The sequence below is a fragment of the Neofelis nebulosa genome, chromosome 4 (genome assembly GCF_028018385.1).
Source record: "Neofelis nebulosa isolate mNeoNeb1 chromosome 4, mNeoNeb1.pri, whole genome shotgun sequence".
Lineage (NCBI taxonomy): Eukaryota > Metazoa > Chordata > Mammalia > Carnivora > Felidae > Neofelis > Neofelis nebulosa.
The window spans coordinates 14,367,492-14,389,512 of record NC_080785.1 but is presented as its reverse complement, the minus strand read 5'-3'; the positions used below and the strand labels follow the sequence as shown (position 1 = coordinate 14,389,512).

The window sequence follows — 22,021 nt, the reverse complement described above, 5'->3', positions numbered from 1 at the left end:
ATTGGAGGTCACCAAACTGGGAGGAGTCAGGTTCCAACTTCTTTCAACTCTCAAATATTTTTTTAATGTTTATTTTTATTTTTGAGACAGAGAGAGAGAGAGAGAGAGAGAGAGAGAGAGATCGTGAGTGGGGGAGGGGCAGAGAGAAATGGAGACAGAATCTGAAGCAGGCTCCAGGCTCAGAGCTGTCAGTACAGAGCCTGATGTGGGGCTCGAACTCATGAACACGGGATCATGTAAGACCTGAGCCAAAGTCGGACGTTTAACTGACTGAGCACCCAGGCGCCCCTTAACTCCCAAATATTTAAACTTGCTCTTCTTTCTCTCTATTCTGGGCTACACCAGAAGCCGCTTCTTACTTCTAACCTCTACAGAAGTCAATGCCGAAGTGCCTACCATGTTTCTGATAGGAAATAGAGGCTCAATTAGGTTAGGTCATTTGTTCAAGTTCATACAACAACTCATGAGTGAGCCAGGAACGGGTCTAGGTTTTGAACCCAAATCTGGTGCTTCTTATGCAACAACTGTGGCTTCATACTATCTCATTCAGTCTAGAAACAGACTCTAGCTCATTGTTTTCAGTGTCTGTCTCCTTCAGCTCTTCAAAATCAACAACTGTTTTACACTGCTTTGCAGCCATGCCGAATTTCGTCACTCAGCTTGCTGAGTGAGCTGGGAGGGAGACTGAACGTTTTTGTGGGTCTCTTTTTTTTTTTTTTTTTTATGGTCTGTGATGATATACTTCTGTATTTGGAGAATCTATCCTAAGAAATAATCCTAAATGGGGTGCCCGGGTGTATAAATAACTCAAATGTCAGACCATATAATGGTAACATAAGCTATAATATAGCTATTTGATGGGCTATCATAGAGCACATGAAATTATGTTTAAGTAGACTACCATTCTGTAAGGGCAGAGAGGAGAGTAGTGGTTGCCCAGGTCAAGGGTGCATATGGCAAGAAAAAGAGGAGTGACTGCTAATGGGTATGGGGTTTCTTTCTTTAATTTTTTTAAATGTTATTTATTTTTGAGAGACAGAGAAAGACAGAGAATGAGCAAGGGAGGGGCAGAGAGAGAGGGAGACAGAATTTGAAGCAGGCTCCAGGCTCTGAGCTGCCAGCACAGAGCCCGATGCAGGACTTGAACCCATGAACAGTGAGATCATGACCTGAGCCAAAATCGATGATTATCCGAATGAGCCACCCAGGCGCTGGGGGTTTCTTTCTAAAGTGATAAAAATGTCCTAAAATTGATTGTGATGATGGTTGCACAACTCTATAAATATGCCAAAACCCATTAAACTGTACCCTTTAAATGGGTGAACTGTACTGTATGTGAAATATCTCAATAAAGCTCTTAAAAAAATAAATTAAAAATATTGTGTCCAATATGAATAAGATATTAAAAAAAAAAAGAGGAGGAAGAATCTATTCCTATTCCAAATTGTGTAAAAGGGGCACCTGGGTGGCTCAGGGGGTTAAGCAACCACTCTTGATTTCAGCTCAGGTCATGATCTCCACATTTGTGGGTTCTGCACCGACAGCACAGGGCCTGCTTGGGATTCTCTCCCTCCTTCCCCCCCCACCCAAAATAAGTAAACTTAAAAAGGAATTTCCAAAACTGTGTAAGAAAATGACTGTAAGTAAATGTAACAAATGATTAACAGTTGTCACTGGGTAAGAAACTTGGGATGATTTTTTCCCCATTCTCTATACTTACCTATAATTCAACAACAACAAAAAACAGATTTCCAAACTTTCTATAATTAGCACACATTACTATTAATGTTACAAATAATGGGGACCATGTAAACCCTGTTGTCTGTGGGTGTCTGAGTCTGCCCTGTGGCGCCCCTTAAAAGGCTCTGGTTGCCTTATGGCCACAAGTGTGGCCGGGCGCTGGGCTGGCGCGAACCCATCAGTCCAGCACTTGTTTTGTTATGGCACAGCTACCTCCTAAATGAAAGGGTAAGTGACACTGTTCTCACTACCGCCTTTCCCTTAGCGACCACCAAGACTTGTATTCTGGCCTGCCACTTCCCAGTACAGATGTTGCCCTGGGTCCAAAGAGAGATTATATGGAAACATATGGTTAACAGGAAAATAATCCTATAATTCATTCTTCCAACTAATAGTTGTGTCTGCTTTGCAAGGGAAACCGAGAGTGAAGCCTGAGAGAAATATAAAATAAAGAGATTGATTTGCCCTCTGAGAGTTTTCATTCTTGTACAGGAAAGAAGATGCACATAAGAAGACTGTACTATGCACTTGAAAGTTGCTAAAGGAGTAGATCTTATATGTTCTCACTGCAAACACACACAAGTTAACTGCGAGGTGACAGATGTGTTAACTAACCTTCACAATGTATACGTATATCACATCATCATGTTGCATACTTTAAACTTACAGAATGTTGTAGGTCAATTATATCTCAATAAAGCTGGAGGGAAAGACGCACAAGAGTGTCTCTGATACAAAAGAGTGAAGGCAAGATCCTTTGTGGGCCTGGGCTTGAAGGATGGGCTGAATTTCCTTTGCATAGATGTTTGCATAATCTCAGGATGACTAAACACTTAAAGAGGCACAAACCACTGAATGAAAAGCAGCACCGATTCCATAAGGAGGTTACACTGAACTGAGTGGCTGGATTCCACTGCAGGGGTCAATCAACATGTGAACCAAGGCAGAATCTGTGAATACAATTTGTGCAGATTTTCTGAAAGCTTTTACTAAGATATTACCCTAAGCCTAATGACCTTACAGATTTTTTTAATTCAGAAATGATTTCAAGTTTGAAGAACAATTGCCAGAATACTTTTTTATTTATTTGAGAAAGAGAGAGAGAGAGAGAGAGAGAGAGAGGGAGACAGAGAATCCCAAGCAGACTCTGCGTTGTCTGTGCAGCCCAACGCGGGGCTCAAACCCATAAACCCTGAGATCATGACCTGAGCTGAAATCAAGAGCTGGACCTTAACCAACTGAGCCACTCAGGTGCCCCCAGTTGCCAGAATATTACAGAAAAGTCTTATAAACCCTTCATGCAAGTTTACCAAGTTCTAACACTCTATTAAAGACTGCTTTAAAATGCTGTTTGGAAGGTTTAGGGAAAGAAAGTTCTATCCAGGCACTAGAAGTCTTAAATGCTCATGAATTTGAAAGAAAACAGAATCTTACAAAACCAGTTTAGTAAAGTAAGTAAGCACAGCCAGGTGCAAAAGACAACTCAACCCCCAAGCCACTCTGATCCTCCACCATTGACCTCCCAGGAGGACAATGAAAACTTTAAAACCTAAATACCAGACATGCAAGAAGAGCTAAGAAAAATGAAAGAAGAAAAATAATACAAAAAATGAAAGAAGAACAATAAAAAAGAATGTGTGTGGGGAGGTGGGGTTTGGGGACCACGATCATATATTAAAACATACTCTAAAGCTTCTGTGACTAAAACAGTGTGGTAGCACTATAAAAATAGATAAATACACTGGGGGGACAAAACAGAAAGCCTAGACCCAACCACACATAGAACTTTATATATGGCAAGGGTGATGGGGTGGCTCAGTGGGTTAAGCCTCCAACTTCTGCTCAGGTCATGATCTCAGAGTTTGTGGGTTCGAGCCCTGCGTCGGGCTCTGTGCTGACAGCTCAGAGCCTGGAGCCTGCTTCGGATTCTGTGTCTCCCTCTCTCTGCCCCTCTCCTGCTTGCACTCTGTCTCTCTCTCTCTCTCTCTCAAAAATAAATAAAAATTAAAAAAAAAATAACTTTATATATGATAAAGGTGGCATCTTAAATCACTAGGGCAAAGATGGACTTTTTAAATAAATGATGCTGGAATAACCAAACAGCCCAAAGGTGTTCGTGTAAGATCACCCCGCAAATCTGATGTGCCTGGGGTGCCTGGCTGGCTCAGTTAATAGAGCATATAATTCTTGGTCTCAGGGTTGTGAGTTCAAGCCCCACGCTGGGCATGGAGCCTACTTAAAAAAAGAAAATCCGATGTGCTTGCAGAAGTAGTGAACTGCAGGAGGATAACCCGCATCTTTCTCTGAGCCAGAGAACCAGCTGCAGGCAAGAACGGGTTTCACATGATGGGTTGCAGCCTTGAACAGTTAACACCAGCCCCTGAAGGATCTGACCCGTGCCTGCCATAACCCCAAAGGGGCTCCAACCGCCTTCAGAACCCACTGTGATTTCAGTGGATTTTCAAAAATCTGACTTTTTCTAGGACAGCCCTAGAGCTTCCAATACATTGTGCAGCACCCATAGTATACACACATGATAACATACAGAAGCCCACTCCCTCCCACCAATTTCCAGACGCATTACTGTTATCCTCATTTTGAAGGTGAGAAAATCAAGGTTCAGAGACTTGCCCAGAATCATGATTGTTTAAGAGACAGGATAGGGAATTCGTAACTCTCCACTCCAAATTCTGTAGTTTGGTCCTCAAACCTCCTTATCTGCTCCCTCAGTATCTTTAACTAGAACCACCCAGGATTGAGACCTCTCACAACCCGATGCAAGAGTCTGCTAATTGGTGATGCCAGGACCCCTTGGGGACAGTAACCTCAGAGTCTGACCCACAGGGGTCAGGCCTTTTAGGGAGCCCGACTTTCTTCTAAGGGCAGCAAGCAGGAAATAGCTTTCATTCATAACCTTTGAGAAGGTCAGGGTAAAGAAATGAGCACTGCTACATCCGGTGATCTGTCAGGCATTGATTTAAGCTCTTCGCAAACATAATTACAGAAATAATGCATTGCTCAAGACAAATGAAAACATATGTCTACATATGTTCTTCTATGCTAACATTCATCGCAGCATTATTCAGAATGGCCATAAAGTGGAAATAATCCAAACGCCATCAACTGATGAAGAGAGAACCCAAATGTGGTATATCCATACCATGAAATATTGCCCAGCCCTAAAAGTAACAAAGTCCTGATACCTGCTACAACGTGAACCTTGAAAATATTATGCTAAATGAAAACAAGCCAGTCACAAAAGCCCATATATTGTATGAGTCCATTTATATGAAATGTCTATAACAGGGAAAGCTATAGAGACAGAAAGGAGATAAGTGGTTGCTAAGGAGTATGGGTTTCTTCTTCCCTGTGATGAAAATATTCTAAACCACTGTGGTGGTGGTTGCACAACTTTGTGAATACACTAAAAACCATGAAATTGTGGGCTTTAAATGGATGAATTTTTATGGTAAGTGAATTATACTTCAATAAAGCTATTACCAAAAAAAAAAGAAAGGAAGGAAGGCGGGATGGGGGAGGAAGGATGAATCTAAGTATCTAGCATCATGTACCAACAGGTACATGATTTTTTTTTAAGTTTTTTTTTTTTTACATTTATTTATTTTTTGAGAGACATAGAGAGACAGAGTATAAGTTAGGGAGGGGCAGAGAGAGAAGGAGACACAGAATCTGAAGCAGGCTCCAGGCTCCAAGCTGTCAGCACAGAGCCCACGCGGAGCTTGAACCCAGGAACCGTGAGATCATGACCTGAGCCGAAGCCGGAGGCTTACCCGACTGAGCCATCCAGGCGCCCCCTTTTTATATATTTTTTAAAGTTTTTTTTTTTTTTTTAACGTTTATTCTTTTTTGAGAGAGAGACAGTGTGAATGGGGAAGGGGCAGAGAGAGAGAGAGAGGGAGGCACAGAATCCCAAGCAGGCTCCAGGCTCTGAGCTGTCAGCACAGAGCCCGATGTAGGCTCAAACTCACGAACCGCCAGATCATGACGTGAGCGAGACCCGAGGCTTAACCGACTGAGCCACCCAGGCACGCCTAGATTTTAAAAGAGACCTGTCTAGCCCCAGAGCCCTTGCTCTAGAATGTCATTGCTTCCTTCACAAGCAGTATCTCTGGCAAAGTACTTAGCGAAACTAGGATACTTATGAATACAATGGTAAAACAAATGAACACGAAATGGTTAAAGAAACATGACCCAAGTAGTAGATACGGCAGGCGCTATGCGAGCTTGCCTACCTCACAAGCAGTTCCCTTTTTCTACAACTGCCCCATCCTTCATTCGAAGGGTCCCAGGGTCACTGGCAGCCATGTTTGAGTCAGGAGCCCACCCCCCACCCACAGCTGATTGGCTCCAGAGGAGGCCTGACTCAAGTCGGACCAATCAGATTTCACTCCTAGGGAGTGGCGTCAACCTGTGTCCTGGAAGACAGAAACGAGTGCTGCGAGGCGGCCATCTTGCACTCTGCGGAGTAAGGAGCGGAGGGCTGGGCTGTTGGAGAGAATGATGCCAGTGCAAAGATGGCCTGGCACCCCCTGGATCCAGTCGCCTGCTGAGGCTAGGCTGCACTTCTGCCCATGGGTGCCACCAGACATCCTCATGCAGTGTCCTGTTCAATCTGTGTTCAGCTGCTACATTCAACTACTTTCCCAAAGCGAAAAAGTAAAGCTACTGTATGTGTGAGTTTTAAACATGAATCTGCAACCGTATGGCTGAAGCTGAGCAAGCCCCACTGGGTTTGCCTCCAGCCTGGCGCAGGAGGTTGGGTGCTCTCTGATCTTTCCCGTTACACGACTGAGGGTCAGAAGAGCAGCTCTTAAGAAGTCCCTTTCTCTCCCTGCGGAGACTCTTCATGGCACTGGAGGTGCCGGAAACTTCTTAGTAAAGTTATCCTGAGACCTAACCTTTCCAAGAAGCTGAAGAGCATATTATAAGCCTTATTACAGCAGAGCTGCTGAACCCTTGAATGAACCCTGAAATAGGACATGGAATCAGAAGATGAACACTCTCCTTCCTTTCTTGCCAATAAAACCCCACTGAGAAAAACTCCAGCTTTTTATTGGAATGGACTAATGAGAGGTTACTGTGGGTAAATGAACAAATAAAAGGCACGCACGCCTTCCTCAGTTCTTATTTTAGATCTGCGATATATATACAAGAAAGCAGATATCACATCTCCCCCCCCCCCCCCCCCCACACACACACACTGGCAGGGACACATTTGAATGAAAAACGTTCGCAAGAGTTGCAAGAGTTTGCATAGTCTGGACAACAGAAGGAAGAGCCGAGTTGACAGGAGGGAAGGGATGGACGAATCCTTTTCCCATCCCTCTGTCTATTTATGGGAGTCACTTCCTTTCAGGAAATGCTGAGCCCCTTCTCCCAGGACCCTGTTGGGAATGACGCCTGCACGGGCTGACCCAGCCTTCCACATCCTCCTGGCCTCAGCAATTCTACCCTTGTGACCCAGTCAGTACTGGGAATCCGGCCTGTAAATGACAGTGCTTTTAGGAGGCCCCAGCCTAGTGAGGAAATTCAAAGAAAAAAAGGGGAGGGGACACATAATGAAGTCAGAAAGGCCCCTGGCTTGGAGAAGCTACTAAATATGAACACAGAAAGGGGACGGATCGGCGGGGGTTGGGGGAAGTTGGGGCTAGAAACGATGACACTGTGGCCCAAGAGTTTTGTGGCTCACCTTATTGGACACCCTGCTGGGTGATGGCTAAGGCAGAAGCAGGACCCAGGGTTCATGGCCCCGTCCAGGGCTCACTCACCAGCTCCACACTCCTTTCCTTTCCCCAGATGACTCCTGTTTCTATGGAAAGAAGAACCTGGGTCTACTAGTTCCGTGTTCTTGATGAAGGTGGTTCTCCTCTCTTCTTGGTCAGCCCACCTCTTCAGAAACCCAGAGAGATTTCTGAGGTTAGTGGGGTTTTGGTGGTTGGTGTTTGTTTTGTTTTGTTTTTGTTTTGTTCTTTAAGAAGTGAGAAATGTTTTTGGTCTTAGGATGTTGAGAGATTTTTAAACAGCGACAAAAAACAAAAGCATTTGCCCTACAGACGCGAGGTAACTTTAGCCACTGGCTCCCATGGAATGCTTTTTCTTCTTTTTTATTAAAAAAAATTTTTTTTTTAACATTTATTTATTTTTGAGACAGGGAGAGACAGAGCATGAACGGGGGAGGGTCAGAGAGAGAGGGAGACACAGAATCTGAAACAGGCTCCAGGCTCTGAGCTGTCAGCACAGAGCCCGACGCGGGGCTCGAACTCCCGGAGGGCGAGATCATGACCAGAGCCGAAGTCGGATGCTTAACCGACTGAGCCACCCAGGTGCCCCTCTTCTTTTTTAAAGTTATTTATGTATTCTGAGAGAGAGAGAGAGAGAGAGAGAGAGAGAGAGAATGCACCTGCACACGGGAGGGAGGGAGGGAGGGAGGAAGAGAGAGAGAGGGAGAGAGAATCCTAAGCAGCGATGTGGGGTTCTATCTCAGGAACCATGGGATCATGACCTGAGTCGAAATCAAGAGTCAGATGCTTAAACCAACTGAGCCACTTAGGTGCCCCTGCTTTTTCTTTTTATAAAAAGACAAATGAACAGATACAGTGTTCAGAGCTTCCCTGCCCTATTCCAGGGAGGAAAAGAGACTTAGTGTTAGCAGGTGAAAAGAAATGAACTGGAGACTGAGGGTAAGATAGAAGTTGAGACAGAATCAGAAAGAAAGACGAAGGCTGAGAAGTAAACAAACAGGGAAAGAACGGCACTGGAACACGGAGAGGAGGGACCCAGCAAGAAACCACCCAGACGCAGACAGAGAGGGCGGCTCTGTTAGGTGACACCCAGACGCCCTTTCATTGGATGCAGCATCCTGGCGATCAGCTGTTTTTGCAGCTGAAGTGGATGTAAATGAAATACGTTGCCCAAGTTTACACCGCGGGCCAAGAGGAGCTAGAATAGTCCAGTGGCAAATACTCCTGCACTTCGGCCATTTGGAACATTCCCATCCCCGCACTTCTGTTCATGTTCTTTCCCTCGGCTGTCACCCTCCCTTTTCTTTGCTATTATATTCCCGCCAAGCCCTCAAAATCTAGTTTGAAATTTCCACAGAACCTACCGTGACCACCCCACAAACTAAAGTTCTTCCCCGCTCTTCTGAATTTCTAGAGCAGTTATTAACTTATCTACATTTGATCATCTAATAAGCGTGCTTCGACTATTATTTAAATACTTTTTACCCAAGGTCCACATGTTTGCCACTTCCAACTGCAATAATGAACGCATGGCTAACGTTTATTGAGCATCTACTATTCTCTAGGCAAGATTCTACATGAATTGTTTTGTTGAATCCTCACACCAACCCTACTATTGCCTCCCCTTTACAGATGTGGAAACTGAGGCCTGGAGGGACTAAGTTTTTCCCAAGGTCACATGCATGCTGAATAAATCCAGGTTGTCAGATTCAAAGGTCCAGTGCCTAACACCCAAATAAATGCCCGGCGGGGGGGGGGGGGGGGGGGGGGGGCAGGGTACAGACCTTCCCCTCCTGGATACAGAGTAGCTACTCAGTAAAACTGTTACTTGGATTTTATTCCAAGTACCCAGCACCCATCCCCTCTCCTGCCTCCCCTCCATCTCCTTCCTGCCCACCATGAACACCCTGGCACCGAGGCACTGCCTGGCCCTCTCTTCCACTTCCAGAAGCAGCCCTCAGGCTGCCATTTTGTGACTTATTTTTCCTCTGAATGCTCTCCTGATGTTCACTGTAACCTGACCTCACCGAACATTAATACTGAGGAGGGGAGGCAGGGCCCCCTGCCCCATCTGTCCTGACCCTTGGGCACCTGGAGAGCCCCCAGGCCTGTGCCTCCCAGGGGCCTGTGCCTCCCAGGGCTGGCTGCCACACCACACCACGAGGTAGCCACTTGAAGGGATGCACCTGAAAGGCATATTTTATTTGCTTCCTGACACCCATCTCTGACTCCAGCTGTGCTGCCCCAAACTCCTCACTTTCCCACCTCCTCTCTCCCTAATTCCTGCCCTCCTCTTCCTTTCCTCCCCCTCAGACCCTTTCCCACCCTCTTTTGCTGGCTTCTGTTCTCTTTCTTTCCATGAGCAGAGAGTTTCCAGCTTGGCTCCTGGCCAGCACATTTGGACAAAAGGCAGCAATCTTAGAGGAAGACGTCATCTCGCACCCCCTTTCCCGGGGCCAGCACCGTGGCTCCCGAGCCCAGAGAGGGAGAAGGGGGCCCAGCCCTCTCTGCCACAGCTCCCCGTTCTGGGAAAGGCCTTGAGAGATGGGGTTAAAAGCAAAGAGTTTGCAAATAGACCCAGGCTCAAATTCCCATTCTGTCACTTGAGGCTGTGGGACCTTGGACAAGTTACTTTGCAAGAGTCCTCTCCTCTGTAAAACTGTGATAATTGTAGCACCTATTTTGAAAGACTGCAAGTGAGGATTCAATGAGAATGCACCTGTAAAGCATTCAGCACAGCACATGTCCTCTAAAAAGTGCTCCACACGTCCCTTCTGTAATAAAGCGAGCTTAACTCTGCCAAATAATACAAACAGGAGTAATAACACAGGAGCTTGTGTCGATGATAATAATACCTCCTCAACTCATCTGCAGGGCTACTGACCCAGCCTCAGTTGTCTGCAAGTGTGGTAAAGCTGCAAAACCCTCCCAAGCACGAGTTGCTGTTACAATGTAATCTGTGTGAGTTGGTTTTGACATTGGAAGGGGAGCTGACCCCTCTTCCTTTTCAGTACGAACCAGGACGTGCTCAGGCTCAGCTTCAGAGCTGGATGTGAAAGTAGGAGGAGCCCACTGAGATCAGCACAGCCGGCTCATCCTGACTCCCCTCCCCCTCCGTCTTCTGGCTCCCTGAACTCCGAGGCCCTGGCTCTGTTTGTTTACTATCTGTCTCTGGTGTTTGGTACTTGCAAGTTGTGCAATGCCTGGGAACATGTTCATTTTTACTTAGCTAGGTTTTGAGAAAGGGAAATGGTCTTTCCCCTATGACTTTATTTAGCTCATCTGGGCCAGCATGGAGAGATTTGAATTTAATCAGTAAGATGAATCAAAGAGCGTGAGGTGCTGGGTGGTGGGGGGATGCTGGGAAATACACAAGTATATGGGATGGTCCCTGCCTCCTAGAGGGAGGAATAACAGCTATAAACCCAAACAACCGAATGGCAGTAAAAGACTGCAGTTGTTCACGATCAAACGACAAGATTAGTCCAGGGAATGACTGACATACAGTTCACGAGTTTAAGGACTAAATTTGAACTACAGTGGTGGATGTTACCAAACAAATACAAACTGGAGGAACGCAGAGGTGGGCAACGGAAGTCGGAATAGCCACAGACTGCCTCAAAGAAGAGGTCGGACCTGGTGGCCCTTAAGATGAGACTGGGTTCCAATAGCTGGGAAAGGAGAAGGTTGCAGGTGAGGCAAGGGCAAGAAGGTACACTCCCACCTGGGACACAGGGACCGATGGGATGTGAGCCAGGAGAAGATGGAATGGCTTGGTGGCTTACACTGGGGGATGTCCTGAAAGGAAGGAGGAGGAGCTAAGACTTGCTCACCTGGGAAAATAAAGAGAATACAGAATGGAGAAACACACTCTTTTGGACATGATAGGGTTAAAATGGCACATTCAAGAGGAGCCATGTGGAGTAGGCAGTCAGAGGGAAAGATTTAGGGGTCTGGTGAAAGAACACCCCTGGGGTGTAAATCTGGGAGGGAGCCCGTGAACCTGTGAGCATGAAGGAGATCCCTGAGAGAAAAGTGCAGAGAGTGAAGAAATAGGCACGGGGCACTCTTACATTGCCCTTGTTACTCAGCTTGACTCAGTTTCTTTCTTTTTTTTTTTTTTTTCAAATTTTTTCAGTGTTTATTTATTTTTGAGAGAGAGAGAAAGAGCAAGTGAGCAGGGGGAGGGGCAGAGAGAGGGAGACAGAATCCAAAGCAGGTTCCCTGCTCTGTCAGCACAGAGCCTGACGCGGGGCTTGAACCCACGAACCGAACGTGGGTCATGATCGTCAGATCATGACCTGAGCCAGAGTCAGATGCCCAAGCCACTGAGCCACCCAGGTGCCCCACTGACTCAGTTTCTTTTTGTGTGTCCTCATCTGGGCCTTCCAACTAGACAGTGGTAGGACATGAGGGTTGGGCTTCTTTTTATTCCTCTGCAGTGCCTAACCCACGCTAGGCTACTATGGGTGAGGTACAAATGCTTGTTGAATAAGAAAAAGAAAATGAATCAGTGAAGATCCCCTTTTCTACAGATAATTAGAATAACCAAAATCTTGTGCAATACGCAGAGTACTTAACAAAGGTGTGGCTGGGACACCAGCCAATGAGAATTGGCCTTATGGTGAACCCTGTGATGGCTGGATCTGGGGCGGTTGGGGTTCCCAGGAATGTGGGACAGTGAGAGCTTGGGCAGTGACTGCTTACTAAGTGGTTCAGAAGCATTAGGCATTCTGACAAGTGGACAGTGTATCAGTGCACATCAGTTCTCCATCAACCTTGACCTGGGTCAGGGGTGTCACGTACACTAGGGAGGTAAAGAACAGTGAACAGGCTTCATTAGAAACTTAGGATAAGGTCTCAGCAGAGGGTTAGGGAAGGAAGCCAGATTTCAGGGACTTGGGGGGGGTGGTGTTGCTGGTGGACCTGCCCCCGGGGGCTCTTCCTGCTGTTCCAGGTCCCCATCCTGAAACCCCCTCCTTCTCTTTTCCTCCAGGAGGTTGGCAGCTTGAACCTGGAGCCTGAACCAAAGAAGCTGTCTCTTTGACCCTCTCCCCAACTCCCTCCTCTCTGCCCCAGGCCCGGGATCCGGGCTATCCAGGGTTCAGGGGAAAGGAGAACCTCTGGGACCCTCCCTCGGCACTGCTGAGACCTCTACGTCTCCATGTTCTGGGAGGCATTGGGGGTTAATTTTCTCTGACATTTTTTCACCCCATTAGATGCACCAGTTCAGCTGGAGGGTAAACAGAGAGCACTGGTCTCTTTTTGATGTCCTGGGAGCTTGTGTGTGTTTGTTGTGTTTGTTGCCTGTCACCGACACAGATGGTGAAATGGGCCAGATGTAAAGGATGACAGCGGCCACAAGATGCCGGGGAGCTTTGCTGGGGGTTGGATGACCACACACTTCATTCCACATCTGAACCACTCTCACCCGCAAGTCAGAGTATTAAGCAGAGAACCCCCCTGCGCCCCCAGAGAGCTGGAGACGTTTTCTGGCAGAGAAGCCCAGAGCACCGGCAAGCTGCTTCGAGAAGTTCCTCTGTGTCTTCCCAGTCTCCACCCTGGGCGAGTCTGTGGCTGAGAAGCTGGCCTGCTCCAGCTGTAGGGGAGGCAAGTTCTAAACCTCAGGTGCCCCCGTCACCCCTGCCCAGTGATCAGATCAGTGCTCTGTGGCTTCTCCCCCAACTAACATCTCCCCTGACCATGCAAGGTGAGTTTTAATCCCGATTTGCTGATCCCATACAAATGGGACATCCAGGGAGGTTGAGCCTGTAATTCACAGGGACATGGAAAGCACAGACAAAATGATAGAAGTGTCCTGCTTCAGTGGTTCCAATTTGCTGAGAAAAGGCAGTCAGTGATTTTTTTTTTTTCCATGGTGAGCTGGGGGTGGGCAGGGACAGGAGTGTCCAACTCCTCTGACTCCTTTAGTGGGAATGAGAAGTTCACATGCAGCACTGGGTTACCCACCTGACCCCTCCTCCTTCCCTGCACTTCGGGCTCTACTCTAGGGGGGCTAAGAAAGGCTGGGGGTGCAGAGGGATGGTGCAAACTCATTTCTGCTTGTGTCAATGCCCCTGGACCAGCAGGGAGAACGGACAGATAATGGCCAACTCTCACCCTTTCCCGGGGCGCCCACAAGTTGGAGTTTCCAGGGATAGTCCCAGGGCAGGCCTGTTGTAGATCAATTAACAACTTACCTTTTCTTTTTTTTTTTAATTTTGTTTATTTATTTATTTTGAGAGAGAGAGAGAGAGAAGCAGAGAAAGAGGGAGAGAGGGAGAATCTCAAGCATGATCCACGCTGTCAGCACAGAGCCCAACGTGGGTTTGAACTCATGAAACTGTGAGATCATGACCTGAGCCAAAATCAAGAGTCGGCTGCTTAACTGACTGAGCCACCCAGGCGCCCCAACAACTTATCTTAAGTGCTCCCTTTTTACTTTCAAAGTGGCCCGGTTTGTATCTTATGGTTCCCCTATCCATTCCCCATAGTGAATTTGCAGAAAACTTGCTGCTAAGTCAAACACAACCCTGACTACATTTTTTTCTGAGCAGCAAGAAGGAGGGAGAAAGAGGGAGGCACTTTAGTTACTGCACTCGGTTGACTCTTGTGTGGAACCCACCCCACCCATCCCAGGTTCCCGCCTACACAATATGTGGAATCGTGATTATGTGGGATCGAGGTTGTGGGAACGTGAAACCAGCAGCAAGAAACAAAAATTAAGACGGTTTATTGGATCACAAACTACAAAACATAAAAAATCTCCTAGAGATCATAATGTTAATATATTGCCTTTTTAAATTTAACATAACTCAAAATAGTAGATTGCCTCTATGAATGTACCACACTATGGATTTTAATTTTTGTATTAACTTACATAGAAATTCAGAGTAAATTCGGTGGGGAGCTGGGGTGGTAATGCTTGGGTTAAGGAAGAGAGAGGTAATAATACATTTTACAGTTGTTTTTTGTTTTTGTTTTTGTTTTTAAGGCTGAGCATCAGGATCTCATTTTTAAATTATACGTCACTGGGCACAAATATATTCAATATCCATTTGGCTTTGAAATCTATTTTAATCTAGCAACTGCACTTCTGGGAATTTATCTTACAGAACTATTGGAACAAGTGACCCAGAGTGTATGTAGTGGCTAAACTCAGAAGCAACCAATGGCTCAAAAACAGGTAATTTGTTAAACAAATGAAGGCAATCCATACAAAGAAACAGTAGGACTATGTAGGTCCCCCACAGAATTATTCTCACAAACGAGTGTTCAATTATGATAGCATGTTTCCACTTCTGTAAACAAACAAGCAAACATATTACAGGCAAAGAAGAAAGTCTGAGGCTATTTGGAATATATACCAAATAGGGATTGCCTTTAAGGAGGGAGACAGTATGCAGTAAATTTTCATTTTTCATCTTATTCTTTTTTCTTATTGCTTAAATGTTTTATAGCAAATATAACTTTCACAGTTTACATAGAAAAATATATGTATATATACAAGTACGTGTACAAGAGTAATCTTAAAACTTTATAGTATGCTTTTTAGGAAAACAAAACTACGAAAGGAAATGCACTTGATACTGTGTTTGAACTGGTCTGACAAGCCCTCCTGATAAGACGCACAGCCCAAGGAAGGCCTGGATACCATGGAAAAAATGGTCACTGTCAGGACTTCCTGTCCTGATCCCACTCCAGCTCGATCCTACTCTCATTTCCTTCTGAAGGGGAGCCATGGGACCTCTTTGTTCCCCACTGTTGAGGGAAGCTAACCTCTTCCCTGAGCTTGCCATGAAGGTGATTCACCCCATCCTTCACTCAGGCCAGGGAGAAGAAAAAGATAACAGTTTTTGGCAATTCGGCCTGTTAGAAAAGGGGGTCTAGGGCTCACCCCTCTTCCAGTCAACTGCAGGCCAAGGATGGATGCATCAAAGAGAAGCCAAAGACAAAGCAATTCTGGACTGCAGCTGGCAAAGGGCTTAACTCTGGGCAAGCTGGGAGTCGACAAGATACATTTTTGCCCAGATCAGACAATGATCTTGACACAAGGGTAAAAGATGGTGTGACTCTGGCTTCCCAACAGATTCTGTCTTTGGACATCAAATGTAGAAAACTGAGCTACTCACTCACCTCGGTTCCAGACACTGACTTTTCTCCTATAATTAAAGGGGTACATGTGTCTGTCAGTCTTTCTGTTGGGTAGCCTGTGTGTGTGCATGTGTGTGTGTGGGGGGGGGGCGTTTAAAGATCACCTGGGGTACCTATGGAGGCCATCTGGCTCTGTGGAGGAAGAAGGGTCCATGCCTAGACACAGGAGACTGGGCATGACACAACCTGGGTCACTCATGAGTGCCTGTGAGACATTCCATGGGCCCTCAGGAAGCAAAAAAGAAGGGGCTGGGGTTCCAGAGATCATAAAGGAAGCTGAGTCAACTTTGCCTACAGCCAAAGAAGCAACTGCCTGCAAGGTGTATTTGAGTGTCATAAGGAAAGTCATTGAGCCTCAAAATATTTCCCCTATTATCCTGTCAGAGTTGCTGAATTCAACCCGTAGAGATTCATTCCTTTTGATTAAGACTTTATGGATGTTCCATTGCAAACTGATTTTCCCAGCTTCTTTCCAATCCAGAAGACATTGGTTAGAAAACAAACACACTTGAAGTGTCTACTTGAGGCAAGTAGAAAGTACCCAGAACTCAGAAGCTCAGCACTCAAGAAAAGTAGACTTATGTGAGTTCCAAGCAAAGTTACCAAATGTTTTCAGTTTGGGCTAAGGTGAAGCATGCATACAGCTGGATTAGACAAATCTAACTGCAGAAGCCTTGTGATTATGCTTTTAGAGTTTCTCTTTTTCATTTTTATTTATTTTTTAATATTTTAAATGTAGCTCAGAGCCTGGAGCCTGTTTCGGATTCTGTGTCTCCCTCTCTCTGACCCTCCCCGGTTCATGCTCTGTCTCTCTCTGTCTCAAAAATAAATAAACGTTAAAAAAAAAAAACGAATTGGATGCTTAACCGACCGAGCCACCCAGGTGCCCCAAGAATTTCTATTTTTGTAAAAAAATACTTCATATACACACAAATGTGTCTGCCACCAGCCTTTGTATCTAGCTCTGTTCAAGCTGGCTTTAAATTCTGATGTTGAACGCACATTAGCTATTTGATTTTTATTATGAGTAACGGGCTTCCTAACTAAATTTTATGGGGTCCTTGTTTTTGGAATCTGAGGTTTCTGTCCCCTGCTGTAAGGAATCCTTTATGTGATTGTTAAAGCAGCCACTCTCACCCTTGGCTATACCTTAAAACCACCTGTGACTTTCAAAAATACCGATGCCCAGGGCCCATTCTCAGAGATTTTTATTTACTCTCTCTAGCGTGGGGCCCAGGCACCTGTTCTTTAAAAAAAAAATGCTCCCCTAAGACATTTAAATGTGTGTGTGTATTTTTATTTTTATTTTTTTTTTCCCTCCTCCCCCCTTTATTTTTTTTTTTTAATGTTTGTTTATTTTTGAGACAGAGAGAGAGTGCAAGCAGGGGAGGGGCAGAGAGAGAGTGAGACACAGAATCTGAAGCAGGGTCCAGGCTCTAAGCTGTCAGCACAGAACCCAACCCAGGGCCTGAACTCAAAAATCCTGAGATCATGACCTGAGACGCTTAACTGACTGAGCCACCCAGGAGCCCCACCCCACCCCCCTTTTAATGTTTGTTTATTTTTGAGAGAGAGAGATAGAGACAGAGACAGAGAGAGCACAAGCAGGGGAGAGGCAGAGAGAGAGAGGGAGACACAGAATCTGAAGCAGGCTCCAGGTTCTGAGCTGTCAGCACAGAGCCCAACACAGGGCTGGAACCCATGAACTGTGAGATCATGACCTGAGCTGAAGTCAGACACTTAACTGGCTGAGCCACCCAGGCGCCCCTAAATGTGTGTTTTAACAGGCCACTCCCAGTTACAAATATTAAGAAAGTGATGGGGGAGGGGGGCTGGAGGAGTAGAGTCTCACACCTATTCAGTGCTGATTTAAGACATCTAAAATTAGCAAGAAATGGTTTCAACAGCAGCAATGCACGGACATAGATTCCTCAGGTTCCGTCCCCTGTTCAGAAAGCAAAGGGAAGGACCCAGCCAAGGGATCTGTGGCGGAGTCCGCAGAACCTCTCAACTCTGGGTCTGCGTTCCCTGTCCTGTGACATTCCTGGTGTTGCAGCAAACAAGATTCCCACCCCCTCCGGCCTCACTCAGGGTGAATCTCTGGTCTCCCGGGTCCCACCCTTTCCCTGCTGTGGAGAAGCAGGCTTAACATCAGGTCTGAGGGCATCTGGTGGGGATGGGGCGTGGGGGGTGAGAAGTGGACTTGCCCATCTGACCACAATCCTCGAATGCTGCCCCCACTGCCTGCTTCCCTTTCGGTCAGGGTTTCTGGATGCACACTGCGTACCAGACCCTTCAGCAGACCAGAGTCTCAGCCTACCAGCCGGGGGACCGTTCTACGACTTGCCTGCTTCCCCTTCACGGTGGGCACCCGGGGTGCTTTGCTCTCTACATTCATCAAAGCCGGTGTCACCTCCTCCACTTGAGACCATGGGCTCCTCCGCCTAGATTTCCCCCGGCCCCAACTGCCCGCAAGTCTGAGCTGACGCTCAGCAGCCCGCAGAAATGCAGTGTGCTCCCAAGTCAAAACAGGAAGATGGTATAAGGAGCCAGTCACGTGGAATTTTATCTTCCCATCTCTTGTAACACCCACAGCGAACATTTTTTTTTCCCTCTGTCACTCTTTGGTCTTTACACAAGGTTCCTCATGACAAATTCCCTATTGAGTTCATTCCAGGAAAAATTGTGTTCTGAAAATTAATTTGTAAGCTTTCTGTTGTCCAAACTCCAAAACTGTGCAATCCAGTGTATTTTTGTTTGTCTCTAAGCTGCCAGGAAATTTAGAGCCAAAGTCGTTGTCCAAGTGTTGTAATCTGCTAAACTCAGGCCATTCAAAATATCCATTCCTTTTGCTTTGCTTTGTTTTCTCCCGAGCTTTTCGGCACTTGGTTTTGGTCTAAGTTACCTCACCTGTGCCCGTCGCCAGGGTCCTACCTCTTAATCTCTTGGATCCGTCCATCCTGCCTCAGCATTGCCATCATCTGCGCGTCAGTAATTCTGGCCCGGGCACTGCAAAGCCGCGGTCACATTCTCCTCCAGACCTCCACCCAACAACCACAGCGAGCTTTCTAGGACATCGTCTGAACCCAGCTTCAGTGAGATCCTCCTTCCCTCTGGGGGCACACTGGGAATTCTCCCCACACTTACCCTCCCGCCCTCTCCCTCCCCCTGTCTTCGTGACTTTGTGCTTTCCGTTCCCTCAGCTGGAAACCGCCTTCCCTGCTTTGTTTTCTTGGTGAAGAGGTTTTCCGCGCTCAGTCCCAGCATTACCTACACTGTGGGCCTCCCCTGAGCTGAGTGGCCCAGCTCTGGGTTCCCCTAGCACGTAGCACCCACAGCCAGGCCAGCCCAGGACTGGTTTTAATTTTTTTTTTTTTTTTTTGGTAAGATTTTGTTCTTAAGTAATCTCTACATCCAACGTGGGGCTCGAAATCACAACCCTCAGATCAAGAGTCCCGTGCTCTACAGACTGAGCCAGCCAGGCACCCCTGGTTTTAATTCTTCTGACTATCCAGCTGGGATGGTGAGTTCTGGAAGGAAGAGAGAGCTCTTATTCATCACTGGGTTTGTTCCTAACGCCTAGCACAGTGCTGTTAAGTGAACGATTACACAACACAGGGAGGCTTCAAATCTTCCCAATAAAAGCACTGAAAGCCATCCTCTTCCACCAGCCTTTCCACTCACTACCCTTCCTCAAAAACAGTCACTGTTTGGGGCGCCTGGGTGGCGCAGTCGGTTAAGTGTCCGACTTCAGCCAGGTCACGATCTCGCGGTCCGTGAGTTCGAGCCCCGCGTCAGGCTCTGGGCTGATGGCTCGGAGCCTGGAGCCTGTTTCCGATTCTGTGTCTCCCTCTCTCTCTGCCCCTGCCCCGTTCATGCTTTGTCTCTCTCTGTCCCAAAAATAAATAAAAAACGTTGAAAAAAAAAATTAAAAAAAAAACAACAAAACAAAAAAACAGTCACTGTTTGCTCTTAACTTCTCACAGACTTTTGCTCCATCTAAGCAGCCCAGCCAAAGGCTTTCTACTCCACCACGCTGGTGTGTTCAATACTTGACAGTGCAAGCAGAGAGGATTTAGTTCTTTTATGCCGTAACCACCAAGGGCGTAGGGTTTGATAACAAAATTTCGGTGGAGTGCCGACTATAAGACGACCAATCTGGGGCCATTGCTATCTGAGTGGCTGGAGGCGTTAGAGAAGTCGGTCCCTGAAGCCCATCTCCACACCAGCTAGAATTCCCCCTGCTCCTCCTCCAGTACCGGCCGCTTAGAGCACAAGTCACTGCACTTCTCCTTGCCCAGCCCGGCCGGAGTGCACTGCCCAGCTTCCCCACCGGGTCCCCTGGAAAGGACCCCGCCGCTGAGGTCTGGCCGTCCTCAAGGGTTTGAATCCAGCTCTCTGTGACTCTCCTAAATATCGCTGTACCCCGTGTTGTTAAGAGACACCCAACTCCCCGGGCTCCATCTGCTCCCAAATCCCTCCTTAGGGGAAAAGTGGGAGAAATAAGAGCATTTAATCATCTGGACCATCCTGCTTTCCCAAGACTGCAAATTCTGACCCAGTTGGGGGGGGGGGGGGGTTGTCTCTGGCTGCTCAGTCCCACTGGATTCTTTCTCTACACACACTCTCTCTCTCTTTCTCACTCACGCCCCCTGGGACACAGCCCGGCGGACCCAGGCTCTGCCCAGTTTCTGCAGGTTTCCGACGCGCGGGACGACGGCTTCCCCACTCGGCCCTGAAAGTCACGCCGAGCCCCCAAAGGCCGTCCGGCCAGCACTTTGCTCAAGTCCCTCAGGTCGGGCTGAAGAGCCTCAGTCCCCACGTCCGCACTCGGGAAACCCGGTTTTCAGTCTGCAAAGAGCCGCTTCCGAGCCCCGGGCTGGGGGAGCTCCCGCCGTCCCCTCCCTTCCCCCCAGGAGCCCCCCCACCCCCCCCGCCCCCCGCCGGCGCGTCCCCTCCGCGGCGCCCCCCGCCCCGCGCGTCCCCTCCTCGGTCCCCCGGCCCGGCCCTACCTCCTGGCGGGCCGCGGCTCCGCGGGCTCCGGGGCGCAGCTCGGGGGCGCCCGGGCGGGCGGGGGCGGCGGGCGGCGGGGGCCCGGGGCGCCATGGCCCCGCAGCCCTCCGCCCTGGTGTCGGCCGGGCCTCTCCCGGCGCCCGGCGAGCCGCGCGCCCTCCGCTCGCGTGCCCGCCGCCCGGCCGCCGCTGTGGGCGAGTGCAGGGCGGGCTCGGCCGGCTGCCGCGTCCTCTCCGCCGGGCCGCGCGCCCCGCCGCCGCCGCCGCCGCCGACCCCCGCCCGCCGCCGCCGCTCCAGTGAGCTCATCCGCAGCTGGCGGGCGCCCGGCCCGTTGCCACGGCAACGCCTCTCCCAGGGCCGCGCGGACTCGAGCGGCTCCCGTAAACAGGACCTTCTGCCGGACTCTTCCCCTCGCCTTTTTTTGGGGGGTGGGGGGTGGGTAGGGCGACGGCGGCTTAACCCTTTCTTCGCTGGAGACCGGGCGGCGCGGTGTTCTCCGTCTCCGCCAGGCCCGGGGTCCATTGGCGCGAGGCGCCCGGCGGCGGCCGAGACCCTGAGACACAGGCACGGAAGCGGCGGCGACATTCCCTGCCCCCCTGCCCGTTTCGCTCCGTCGCCAAACGCGTTTGTGGGGCACCTACTACGGGTCGGGCGCGGCGCTGGGGTCTGGGACGTCCCGGGCAACGAGTCAGCCGCCTCTGTTGCCCCTTGCAGCTGGCAGTCTGGCTGGGGCACCGACAACCAGAACATAGGCAACGAAAGCCCGGGGGCGGGGGAGAGGGGGCGAGCGCGGGGCACAAGGGTTCCCAAGCCGGGCGGGGGGGAGTCAGGAGAAGCTTCCCAGAGGGGACACGACTTTATAGTGTCCACTGCCCCCGCTTACGTAGGGCAATCAAGGAACACAGATCGCGTGAGTTAGGACTGCCAGAGGAGGAGTACACGCGAAAATGCTGTGGGCTTCTCGTGCTGAGGACAATGGGGGGCCACGGAAGGTTTTTGAGCGGAGGAGTTCCCTGATGAAAGGGAGATGGAACTGACAGTGGTGATTTATGGGTGTGTATGTGGAGGGGGTGGGGGGTGGGGAGACTCCAGGCGAATCTCTATACCAGAGAAAAGTCACTCATGTCTTTAGCTCAGGGGCCCCTAGAAGGAAGGGTCTAAAGCCTAGGCAACGGGGGTGGGGGTGTGGGGTGTGTGTGGGGGGTGTGGGGTGTGTGTGTGGGGGGGTGTGGGGAGATAGAGCCCTAGCCTATAAATCCACAAAAGGGGTGTGTAGGAGAGAGAAAAGAAAAACTATTGCAGAACATGGGGAACATTAGATACTGTCTAGGCAGTCCTTATAGACTGGGGCC

At 48.5% G+C, this 22,021-nt stretch overlaps 1 protein-coding gene and 1 long non-coding RNA gene across 7 annotated transcripts in view; one reads left to right on the top strand and one right to left on the bottom strand.

The window, feature by feature from the left end:
- DENND2A (DENN domain containing 2A) overlaps positions 1 to 21,246 on the bottom strand; it is a 103,312-nt gene extending 82,066 nt beyond the window's left edge. For 2 of the 4 annotated variants that reach the window (XM_058724084.1, XM_058724086.1), the window contains exon 1: positions 18,591 to 18,772. In XM_058724084.1, the coding sequence (XP_058580067.1) occupies positions 18,591 to 18,637 (47 nt within the window). In that variant the 5' untranslated portion in view covers positions 18,638 to 18,772. Of the gene's footprint in view, positions 1 to 18,590; positions 18,773 to 20,668 lie in introns of those variants that run through there. The other 2 variants (XM_058724085.1, XM_058724083.1) reach the window with 2 other exon arrangements.
- LOC131508892 (uncharacterized) lies at positions 6,193 to 15,694 on the top strand. 3 transcript variants are annotated; one of them, XR_009260201.1, is made up of 5 exons: positions 6,193 to 6,428; positions 7,558 to 7,677; positions 12,499 to 13,212; positions 14,497 to 14,688; positions 15,046 to 15,694. It is a non-coding gene; the product is annotated as an uncharacterized LOC131508892 (long non-coding RNA). The 3 variants fall into 3 exon arrangements; XR_009260200.1 differs by having other exon boundaries at positions 6,193 to 6,434; positions 15,058 to 15,694; XR_009260199.1 differs by having other exon boundaries at positions 6,193 to 6,434.
- Positions 21,247 to 22,021: the final 775 nt, after the last annotated feature.